Here is a 12,337-nt window from a genome sequence, read left to right on the forward strand (position 1 = left end):
GGTCTCCCTCAGGGTCACTCTCCAGTCAGGGTGAGCTTAATAGAAAAACCCAAATCTTTAGTGTTCTTCCCATTGCCCTTAGGCTGAAGTCCACAATCCTACACCCCCGGGAGGCCCTGTTCGTCTGCTTGGCCCCTGGCTGCCTCTCACTGGGTTCTTGGCTCCTCCTTCTCCCACGCCTCCCTCCCTATTGGATTTCTTCGTCTACCCCAACCTGCCCTCCGCTGTATTTGTTGCACCCTGTGCCGGGAACATTCTTCCCTCCCTTCTACCTGATTAGCTACTGGCTTCATTTCTGATCTCAGCACAAACCTCACTTCCCCTGGAGAAGCCCCGCTTCACCCTGCAAGGAGGCTAGGCTGCCAAAGCTCACTGTATCTACACCCAGGCTCTTGGCCCCTTTGTCATAATTTGTTTGCAAGTGTTCATTGCCGTCTCCTCCTATAGACTGTAAGCACCGTGAGAGCAAGCACCGCCCGAATCTCTTCTGTTCCCTGAATCCGCAGTGCAGGACGCAAGGCCTGGCCACATCGCCTGCTTCTGAAATGTTTGGTGATTGGTTTTTCTTATATTAGGAAGTGAAGGGATTTGCATACTTTGAATATTGCTTTAGGTGATGTTTAATCCTTTTAAAGTTGCCAAATTTAGTTCATTTAACCATTTTGGATTAGAACAGGGGTTTGCAAACAAGGCTTGCTAGCTGTTTTTGTAAATAAAGTTTTCTTGGAACACAGCCACACTTCGTTCCTTTCTGTATGGCCAATGGCTGCTCTTGGAGGGGAGAAGGTGGTCAACCCTGGAATAGAATAATTTCAAAAATTACTTCATTCTTCCCTGTCTTCTCACAGAACTTCAAATGGGTCATAATCTTGAACTTTCTTGATGACCCTACCATGAACTGTTACTGTTTTGTTACTGTACAGGGATGATGATGGGGTGTATATGAGGTTTGTTTTTTTTTTCTCCCCAGATATTTATATGGGTATTTTTTTCTCCCCAGATTTGCTTTAACACTGTAGGCTTTTACTTCCTGTGTCTGTGCCTGCCACTCACTGGTGGACCCTTACCACCTGCTCTGAATCTGTGACTTGCGACTCCCTGTGAGTTAAGAAATGAGATAACCAGGCTTTTTGGAATTTAACTGTTTAAACAGTAAGAGGTCCGGAGGGGAGTTCCTGCAGGGCTCCTCTGGAAGTAAAGCGCAGGAGCTTTCTGCTTGTAAGGAATTGAGACACGCAGTTTGGCTCCTCCGAGGCATTCCAAGTGGATCCTTGTTGATTGCCGTCAGCCGAGATTGTGGCAGAGGGACAGGCTTGGGGTGAGGGAGGGATTGCCGTCTAAGCCTGTATCATGTACTGTTGCATAAGCCTGGGTTTTTACAGCGGGGGAGGCTGCTGTGAACCAGGTTTGCAAACTTTTCATCTTATTCTGAGTTTCGTGCTTTGACACAGACTCAGGTAGAAAGTGAACTCTCGGTTCCCTGTGGACAGTCACCTTTACACTTTAAACTAACACTCTGCACCCTGGCTTTCTGCCAAAATATTTCTTTTCCCAGTGGCTGGAAACTGATTAGCTAGATGGGAGAACAAAGGTGCCTTTGTGCTGGGGCATATTGCTTTTGAGAATTTAGCAGAGAGCATTCAAACAGTCTGGACGCGATGCCAAATTATGCAGATTTGGGGTTGTTTTCTTTTTTTTGGTCAGGTTTCCCATGTAGGCAACTTAATTTTGTTCTCAGTGTGTATGGTCTGGAATTTTCCTTATAAATCTTATGTGGGTTTTCTTAATTGATTGTTTTAAAATGAAAATACATACTTCTGAGAAAACACATTTCAGTAGAAGACTATCGTTGATAGGCTTTTGGTCAAATGTTGCCAAAAAGTTTCTTGTATCAGTGGGTTAATTTCCAAAGCCAAATTATAAATTTGTTGCTGTAAGAACAGGGTGTAGATACTTTATAAATAAAGACAGAATTATCCCCAGAGGGGGAAATGCCAAAAATTAAGGTACCCCTAGTCTCGTATATTTCTTTGCAACTAGCTTTTGAAGAATGTTGAAGCAGCATGAGAAAAAAAAGTTCTCCATACTCCAACACACACCTGACACTTAATACTCATTCTGTGAATGGGTAAGTTATCGGCCTAGTAAGAAAATTAAGGTCCAGTCTTTTCTCTGTATTTTGTACTCTTAATCATTATTTCGTGCCCTTAATTTCCTGGTTTATAGAGTAAAGATGATAATATTTATCAATACAGTGTGAGAGTCAAGGGAAAGAATATGAACTGAATCCTGTACAATCATAGTACGGTGGTAGTACTATTATCTGGAGCAGTAGCTGAGACTAAGATTTTGAACTAGTTCTTTGCGGGAGGGGGCTTTTGTCTCCTTTGTTCTTAGGAAATACATTTTTATCCTTAAAGATTCTGACCTTTTAGTTTCTCCTATGTTATTTTTGAAACGTGATTTCAAGTTTTACGCCTGATGTTAATTTCATTTCCTTTTTTTTTTTTTTTTTTTGACCTCTAGTTTTCTGATGAGGTGTTTTGTTCGTAGGTATTTTCCTTCAGCAGTATGATTTCAGAAGGCCTATCTGGTTTTAGGTGCCCTGTCTCTCTTAGTTTCCATCAGAGATTATAGATTGCTGGCTGGAAGCATGAATGCAACCTGCTTCTGTTGTTTGATTCAAACTGGTTTGTGTGGTTGATATTTAATTAGGTGTCAGCATTTAAAAACGAAAACATTTTTACTTAAAAAACAAGGCTCCGTGGCAAATGGGATTTGGCCACACAAAATCCTATAGTGGAGGAAAGCCTACCTGGCACGGGGGCAGCGATGCCGTTAAGTGAGGCTGGAGCGCTCCCGCTGGCCAGTCCTCCCACTCCGCGTCGTCTGCGGCATCACCGCGGAGACAGGGTCCTCTGCGCTTCTTTGTTTTTCACACAGTGAAGAAAACAGTTAAATCTTGGACTTCAGCCTCTTTCAAAAGTGAGGAAATTGAAGATTAAGAACACCCCTGGAAACCTGAGGGAGAACGTTTATTCGCAGAAGACCAAAATTCCTAAGTTCTAGATATAGGTTCATCTAATTTACATGATCATTTCATGCATTTTATCTGTTTCATTTAATTACATCACCTGCCCCGCCAGCCTGTATAGTACAGGTTCATTCTCTTGGTTTACCTTGGGACTCAAAAGTGGCCCATTTTATATCGTTGAGTTAAGAAATAGGCAACGTGGAATTTCTTAAACGAATGAAGGAAAAATACGTTTTAAGTAACTCATTTGAAATGTTGTTCAAGAGTGTGTTTGTTAAGCTTATCAGAATTTCATTTTCCCCTCTCACTGTTAAATAGTCCTTGAGTTTTAGCGGATTGAACATTTGGGATTTTACGATGTGTGCTTGAGAGGGCCACCTAGTGGTTCCTTTTTAGTACAGCAGATGGTACTGCCGCACTACATTTTGATCTGATTAGAAATAAACTAATATTTAAATTGTTTATGTACCAAATACATGTGAGTTATCTCTTCTGTATAGATTCAGCTGTAGATAAAATGGGTGTTTTTACATCATTTCTATAATTATTTTATTTTATTTTTAAACAGAAGAAGCAGACTACAGTGCCTTTGGTACAGACACACTAATAAAGAAGAAGAATGTTTTAACCAATGTATTGCGTCCTGACAACCATAGAAAAAAGCCACATATAGTCATTAGTATGCCCCAAGACTTCAGACCCGTGTCTTCTATTATAGACGTGGATATTCTCCCAGAAACACATCGTAGGGTTCGTCTTTACAAGTACGGCACCGAGAAACCCTTAGGATTCTACATCCGGGATGGCTCCAGTGTCAGGGTCACACCGCATGGCTTAGAGAAGGTCCCAGGGATCTTTATATCCAGACTTGTCCCAGGAGGCCTGGCTCAAAGCACAGGACTGTTAGCTGTTAATGATGAAGTTTTAGAGGTTAACGGCATAGAAGTTTCAGGGAAGAGTCTTGATCAAGTAACAGACATGATGATCGCCAACAGCCGCAACCTCATTATAACAGTGAGACCAGCAAACCAGAGGAATAATGTTGTTCGGAACAGTCGGACTTCCGGCAGCTCTGGCCAGTCCACAGATAATAGCCTCCTGGGCTATCCCCAGCAGGTAGAACCAAGCTTTGAGCCAGAGGACGAAGACAGTGATGAAGATGACATTATTATTGAAGATAACGGAGTGCCACAGCAGATTCCTAAAGCCGTTCCCAATACCGAGAGCCTCGAATCATTAACGCAAATAGAACTCAATTTTGAGTCTGGACAGAATGGTTTTATTCCTTCTAATGAAGTGAGCTTAGCACCTGTAGCAAGTGGCACAAACACAGAAACACATGCTCCGGGTCAAAAACTCTTAGAAGAAGATGGGACGATCATAACACTATGAAACCTTTGTCTGAATGTCTTCGGAGTGAGGCTGCCGAAGGGACTTGTAAATTTGGCTAGTTCAAAGCATATATACCTCTGAACCAGTGACCTGGAGTAGGCATGAGAAAAATAATATTGCAAGCTTAAAATGTTACTAAAATAGTAGTTTGATAATTGTTAATGTAAACTTCAGTTTGTCAGAGGTGAGTCTAAACCTAAAAGGGGCCTTTGCTAATGAAATCATGTGCTTCTGCTATTTTGTCTCTAGAGAACTGAATGTTAGAGCACATTCTCAGAACTATGAGAGGACCAGATCATTTCCGTTCGAAGTGGTTGCGTATTTAACCTGCTGTGCAGAGCCCAGTTAGCTTTTCCTTTAACTGTGTTTTTTTAAAATTCTAATGTGAAGAAGTCTGATTCTGTCCTTCGGTACCTTGGGGACCTCAGCCCCAGTGTTCCCTGTATTTTATTTTGATTTTTTAGTGTTGTTCCCCTGTTGCTAATTGTTACAAGTAATTTTTTTCAAATCCTTTTTTTTTTTTTTTCTGATATCTAAGAAATCAAACCAATTGCCTGTTTTGGGGAGTTGCTTCCTATGTCATAAAGCATTGAAACCATGTTCCTGAATTAAACTCTAACAGTTGTTCAGGTTTCAACCTTGTTCATCCTATAGCTTTCACATTTACAGACTCATTCCACGTACATATGACTTAATGTCGCAAAAGGCAGTTCCATTAACTGGTAATACGTGAGACCCCCTTCATCTCCTCTCGCCCTCATTCCCGTCTCATCGGAAATCATTGCTTTTGCTGTTGGTGTGTGTTTCGTTGGTGTGCTTTTATACTCTGCTGTTGTATTTGAGTAGTACGAATCAGGTTGGATTAAAGATGCACCCCGATTAAGAGACTTTTGCACACAGGACAGACGTGCACTTTTTTATGTGAGCTATTTGGTTTTTCCTTAATGGGATTTCTAGGAACACTGCCTACACTTTATGAAGAAATATAGAGTATTCACCTTGGACAGGTAGAGTTTATTGCTATTAATTTTATGAGGCTATTTATTGCTTTCCAATGCATCCACTTAGAACAAGTGAAGGGTAAGGCTGCTGACTTCCATTCCTCGCCTGATTTCCCCGTACGGCGTGCACGAGCGCTACAGTGGGCCTGTATATAGAAACCCAGGATCGTGTGAAGCACATAAGCTCCCTGTGGCTTATGGCTATTTCTCTCAGAGTTATTTATTAATTAATTTTATGGTAGGGCTAGAATGGGTACCTCTGTAACAGCCGCGTGCTACGGAAACAATGAAGAATTAAGTGACTCCGTTTTGAAGGATATTTTCTCTCTACGGTAAAGATACATGAAGAAGTCTTGGACTGAAGGAAGGCCACTTGACTCAGAATACTTCATGTATTTTGTTCACGTTACCACTAAACAGATGATCACTGAACTAGTAACTGCACAGCATTATATAATGCAATGTACTTTTGTTGAATTCACCCAAGTTCTTCCACTTCTCTACCACTATTTGTTAATGGCATTCCAGCCTTAACCTTCTGTGAGGTATAGAAATTTGACTCTTGAACGGCAAAATGTTAACATGTAGGTTAAATTTCATTTATATTATAAGTGGTGCAGGGGTTCAACACATTAAGTAAAAATCCTTTCACACACTACCTCTCTCTTTCTCTCTCTCTCTTTTTTTTTTAACAAAGTTTTAACATCCAAACTTTTCTCTTGGGGGAAAAATACTTCAGGGCTTGACTTTTTGTACAAATTTTAACTATAAAGTACAGATTTGTCTTGTATGCATTCATGAAAATGGAAATCAAAGCTGCTAGTGCTTTTTATTTTAATTATCCTGCCAAGGGTATATGTCAGTGGTGTTAAAACTAGATTTCTCATTTAAATTATTGGTGAGATAATTGATTACTAGACGTATTGTAAAACCAATAGATCTTGGTTATACAATCAAATGTCAGTTCGTTGATAGTCAGAATCGGTTATTCCAAGTGTACCTTATTAACAGAAATATCAGTGGATTCAGCATAAAATTTTATAGTACTAAATGTCAAGCCTAACTGTGAATTTTGTTCTGTATCTTGAGTAAATTTATGAAAATGTTCTCATGAGCTATCAACAAAATATATGTACTTTTGTGAACTATGAATTTTCTAATTAAATTTTACATGCGACAACATGATTTTTACATGAATGATACTTTGTTTAAACTATCAAATGTCAGTATTTTACTACAACTGTTATAAAATGTACATTATCACTAAATGAACTTTGATTTTAAAAATCAAATTAGTTTTAGTTGCATATTATTTTTTACAAATAAAGATAGACTTGTATAAAGGCTACTTTCTTGTTTGCAAATATATGAAAAGTCACCCAACAAATATTTACCAAGCACTCATTATATAAAATGAGTAGGAAGAAGATAATACCCTGGCTTCCTTAACTTTTAATTTTTAAAAGATAAACGCCAAGCTGTGTATACATTGACTGCAACTCTGTGTGAGCATATGATTATGTGCAGGACGATAGCATTTAAAATGTAGTTATTCTGGTTGTGTGAGAGGTAACGTGTGATACTGCAGAGTTACCATTTGCAGTAAGATGATTTGCAACAAGGCAAAAGTAGTTTGTAATGGGACAGTTGGTCTTCTGCGATTCAAATTCACTTAGTTACGCTATTTATTACCACCCTGGCTGGCATTGCCCATACGGGTCGCGTTCGTTTTGTACTGGACGATGGAAAAGCCCTGAGATAGATCAGACCCTCCTCCTGAGCCGTTTCTAATCCCAAATCCATCACTGTCGTTGGCTGAGCTGATCTGTGCACTAACTCTGTCAGCCAGGGTGGAGGATAAGCCTTCTGATGCCTTCCCCCAATTGAAAAACAGATTGAAAATCCTGAGTAAAAAATAAGCGTCATCTACATAGAACTCCTTACATCACTGATTGGTAAGGATTGTGTTGCATTCAGTACCTGACACTTATCTCTGGGTTTCAGGATCTATGAAACGATGGTATGGAACTAAAACATCCCTTTCACCCCCCAAAATAGGACCCCAGTGTTGTTTGTATCTTAAATCCCTGCTGCTTCCAAGTCTTTAGTTCTGGGTAAAGAGTTAAGTTTGATTTTAAGGAAAAAACAAGTTTGCAAGGAGAAATTAGCGCCTCTGTTCTGATTGTATGCCTTCAGGTGCTCAGCTAATGGTTACCAGCAACTGGCTGTTCGCTGTGATCGCCTTTTGGGTTGATGGCAGTTTAATTGTGGGTGATGAAGCTTTAAGTGTCTACGTCAACGATTTGGCAGTTGAGCTCCTACACAGAGGTGTTGGGGTGTCTTACAAGGCATTGAAAGTCTTTCTGACAGTGTATTACCGAGTGATGGTGGCTGTTAGCTGCAGGCTAAAGCAGACTCCCCGTGCCTCCTGGTGTGTCATTGGGTGGATGTCTGACTGGCTACTAGAAGGTAAATTATAAAGGAAATTACTTTGTAAGATTTAGAGAATACTTTAAAAGATAATGTCCCTAAATTGTATTTTATAAAGTCTGTGCATTTTATAAATTAATATTAAAATTCAGTGGAGTTCGTACTTTATTTACAATCTATATTTAGTTTTCCCTTTTTTTTTAGGATTTTATTTATTTGAGAGAGAGTGAGCATGAGCAGGGGGAGGGGCGGGGGAGAAGCAGACTCCCTGCTGAGCATGGAGCCCAGGACCCTGAGATCATGACCCAAGCCAAAGGCAGCCGCTTAACCGACTGAGCCACCCAGTGCCCCCAGTTTTCCCAGGGACACCTTCTTTCCCAAAAGAAGCCTCTCTTTTGGAAATGGTATTTATTCCAAAACCAATGTTCTTCATGTAATAGGAAATAATTATTTTCTAGTTTATTCTAGTTAACTAGTTCATTATAATCCCAAGGAATGGAGAACAGTTACTTAATACAGGATTAGTATAGGTAACGTTGAAATTTTTTTCAGTTATACAAATAACATAAATTCATTCTTCTTATTTAAAAAAGGCTGAAATTCTTTTTTGGCCACCAAGCATACTTAACGTATACCGTACTTTGTTATAAGAAGGAGTTCAAGCATTTAAAATAAGAGCGACTATAATTTATAATCCATATCAGGACGCTTTAGAGTGCGTTTGCTATTAATTCTACGGACAGGACAGGTCGATAGGTGTGAACTGGAGGTGTCTCAATGCGAGTCACCCTATTAAAGATACTGTAGCAGAATGGCTTTCAAACATTTTTTTTAGAAACTAAGCCACAGTAAGAAATGCATTGATCCTTGTGATCCAGTACACAGATACGTTATGAATGTGCGTATATACATACAAGCATACACATACATATATATAATTGCAGGTGTCACAAAGTGAAACGATTATGTGAAAAATGTCTGATTTTCTATCCCATTCTTTAAAAATGTTTATTGGGACATCCCAAAACAATTTCAGGATGCACTATTTGAAAAACACTTGGGAAGCACTTTGCTTTCTGCTTGAAAGATTTGCCATAGAACATTCCAGCATTTTTCTCTTCTTAAGGGGGGTGTGTGGGGGTAGCACTGTATTGCCTGCATGCTTTTATATTTTTAAATAACTTCAGATGTGGGAAAGAGCTACAGGGCAGTTTGCTTATACCCCTCACCTAGATTATACCCACATTTGCTTTATCTCTCTGTAGTTTCTCCTGAAACATTTGAGAATTGGTTGCAGAGATCACCTTAACCCCCTAAAGACAAGCACATATTTCCTAAGAACATGGGTATTCTAGAACTACACATTCCTTTATGCAACCAAAGTTCATTTATCAAATTCAGAAAATGTACCAGTGGTACAATAGTATCTAATATACAAGCCATACTAGAATCTCACCAATTGTCCCCAAATGTCCTTTACAGGAGATTTCCCCTGATCAGGATCCAGTCCAGAACCAGGTATCACACTTAGATGGCAAGTCTCTCTGCTTTGCTTTCATCCAAAACAGTTGCTCAGCTTTTCTTTGTCTTTTATAATACTGACATTTTTGAAAAGTTAAAGACAAACTTTTTGCAGACTGTTCCTCAATTTGGGTTTATCTGTTTCCTTATAATTAGATTCAAGTTACGCTTTGGGGCAAGAATGCCACGTATGTGACGTTACATCGTCCTTGTGCCATGTCAGGAGGCAGAGCCTGTCAGTTTATTTCAACACCGCTCATGTAAAAACACTTAATTTTTTTTTTAAGTTTTTATTTATTAGAGCACAAGAGAGCAAGGTGGGAGGGGAGCAAAGGGAGAGGGAGAAGCAGACTCGACTCTCAGCACCAACCCTGATGTGGGGCTGGATCCCATGACCCTGAGATCATAACCTGAGTCAAAACCACGAGTCGGACCCTTAACTGACTGAGCCACCCAGGTGCCCCACACATTTTTTTAAAGTTGCTTTTTGGGGGGTAATCTCTACACCTAACATGGGGCTCAAACTTATGACCCCGAGACTGAGTCCCGTGCTCTTCCAACTGAGCCAGCCAGGCGCCCCATGACACTTGCTGACGGGAAACTCTGTTCTAAGTCGTCCAGGGTTCTAACTGTTCTTAGGCTGATAAACACGGACGGGTGCTTAGGAAAGACATCCGTGTCCAACATCCGTCTGTTCCGCGCATCTTCGCTTGTCTTCTAACTGAAGACGTGGTGGGAACAGTGACCCGGCAGGAGTATTCTGGAGTGTTATCTGCCTAACCACGCTTCTGGACCCAGGGAGGATTTTTTCTGGCACCGACTCCAGGGAAGGAAAACATCCCAATGGAACCTAAAGCATGTGCACGGTCAAGTCCCAAGAGTATGAATCGGAGGCTTCTGCCTTTGGATTCTGTGGATTATGAATAAACCCAACTCCAATCGCTGAAATACAAAGCTTTACTGGCTACGTAGCTGAAAAACCAAGGCTAGACCTGGGTCACAGATACTCTCGACCAGTGCTGTCCGATAAAACTCTGCGATGATGGGCATGGCCTGTATTTGCTCATTCCCCACAGTCGTCTCTAGCCCACACGTGGCTGCTGCAAAGTTGAGATGTGCCCCGTGTGGCTGCGAAGCTGAATTTTCACGTGCGTGTGATTTACATGGAGCCACATGGAGCTGGTGGGCACCAGATTTTACAGCACCAGCTAGAATCTCTCTCCGTTTCTTGCTCTGCTTTCCTCTGCTCTTTTCCCAGGCAGATGACCCACTTGTGGTGGCAAAAGTGGCCTCCAGCAGCTCCAGTGTACGTTTGGTCGTACGAGCAGCTCACCCGGGAGGGAGCCTCTCCTCCCCGCTGATCACAACGAAAGCCTCAGAGCCGACTTTGACCAGCCCTGGCTGGGTCATGGGCCCAACTCTGCCTGGGTTGGCGGTGGTGGTAAGGAATCAGGGAAGGAACCAGGGTGCTGCCACCATAAGAAAGAGGAAAGGCCACGGGAAGTGAGCACAGTGGTTACCCCCTGCAGCTTCGGTTATAAAGTATTTGGGTAGGGGCGCCTGGGTGGCTCAGTCGGTTAAGCGGCTACCTTTGGCTTGAGTCATGATCTCAGGGTCCTGGGATAGAGCCCTGCATTGGGCTCCCCGCTCCTCCCTCTCCCCCTGCCCCCCCCCCGCTCATGCTCTCTCTTTAAAAAGTATTTGGGTTTTCAGGTTTCACAAGGGAGAGGGTCAAAAGCATAAAGTACTTTGCAAAGGTAAATGGGGACAGAGAGCAGTCCTCTATCCGAGGGAGTGGTAAACGTGCAATCCTATTTGGGGTCTGATGGCAGTGTTGTGAATTTGAAGGACAAGTTTAAATCTGATAATGACAGCATCTAGACTTGTGTTTTCAGGTACTGTTCTCTACTTTGATTTGATTTGATTTAAATCTGATCGAAATCTAGTATATAAAGAATACGTAAATCCAATAGAAACTTCAATCGGAAATGGCAGAAAGTTCAAAGTTTATTATGTTTGAAATGTAGAAACGAGAGAAACATGGTCTTAGAGCAATGGGTATAAATTCAAATGCCCAAGGGGCCAGGGTGGGACAGGGCCCGTGGCGCTGGTAAATCAGAGTCCCCTTTTACACGTTTGTGGGTGTGTGTATGTGTGTAACGCTCTGTAATTGCCATGTGGGCATGTGTGGCCCCAGTGTTGCCAGCTCTTTGAACTTTGCAGAAGATGCCAGAAACCCAGAATTTCACATGAGACGGTCGGATTGTTAAAACTGTCCTGAGGCAGGCCGCCGGTTTGCCCTCAGCCACCACAGACCTACCAACGGCTCTCTTCCCTCTGCTGTTCCCCCCTTCCCTCGAAGGTCACTGTGCTGGGTTATCCGCTGAAAGAAAGGACGGGAAAGGCTGGAATTGGACTTGTGGTTCAACCCACTGATTCAGTCTGTGCAGCATTCCTCGTCCGTTTGGTCTCCAGCAACGCACGAACCACAAGGAAATGGCCTTCACCCATTGTTCTTGACTAAGAGCAGGTTACCTCCAAGGAAACACAGTGCTGTTCTTACAGAACATAGGGGTTCTGTTCCCGGGCCTTCGGTCCTGCCAGCCAGGCTCACCTTCGATCTGTGGGAGCTAGGGAGTTGCAAATCAGGTTTTCTCCAACATTCCCAGAGGCCTTCAGCTGCTGTCTCAGGTACGTACCCGCGGTGACTCAGGCAAAAATCTGTATGCTCAGTGACTCAGAAACTAAATCATTAACTTGGCAAGTGCCTGCAGAGCGTGGGTAAGGGAACTTGGAGAGGGCTCAAGAACATGGTTCTTCCAGAACGCCAACGAGGATGGCCGAGTGGGAACAGCCATGCCGAACCGCGGTGCCTCTCGGGGGGGCCGGAGGCTGACCCCACCAGCCCCTGGAGTCAGAAAGAACCTCCAGTCAGTCACTCTGAAGGACAGCAAGCCAC

At 42.2% G+C, this 12,337-nt stretch overlaps 1 protein-coding gene across 1 annotated transcript in view; it reads left to right on the forward strand.

The window, feature by feature from the left end:
- Positions 1–7,930, forward strand: part of PARD6B (par-6 family cell polarity regulator beta) — a 16,559-nt gene extending 8,629 nt beyond the window's left edge. Inside the window, exon 3 of the mRNA XM_040638471.1 lies at positions 3,603–7,930. Coding sequence (XP_040494405.1) covers positions 3,603–4,426 — 824 coding nt within the window. The 3' untranslated portion in view covers positions 4,427–7,930. The remainder of the gene's footprint in view (positions 1–3,602) is intronic.
- The last annotated feature ends 4,407 nt before the right edge of the window (positions 7,931–12,337 follow it).

The sequence above is a fragment of the Ursus maritimus genome, unplaced genomic scaffold (assembly GCF_017311325.1).
Source record: "Ursus maritimus isolate PB19 unplaced genomic scaffold, ASM1731132v1 scaffold_22, whole genome shotgun sequence".
In the NCBI taxonomy this organism is placed as follows: domain Eukaryota; kingdom Metazoa; phylum Chordata; class Mammalia; order Carnivora; family Ursidae; genus Ursus; species Ursus maritimus.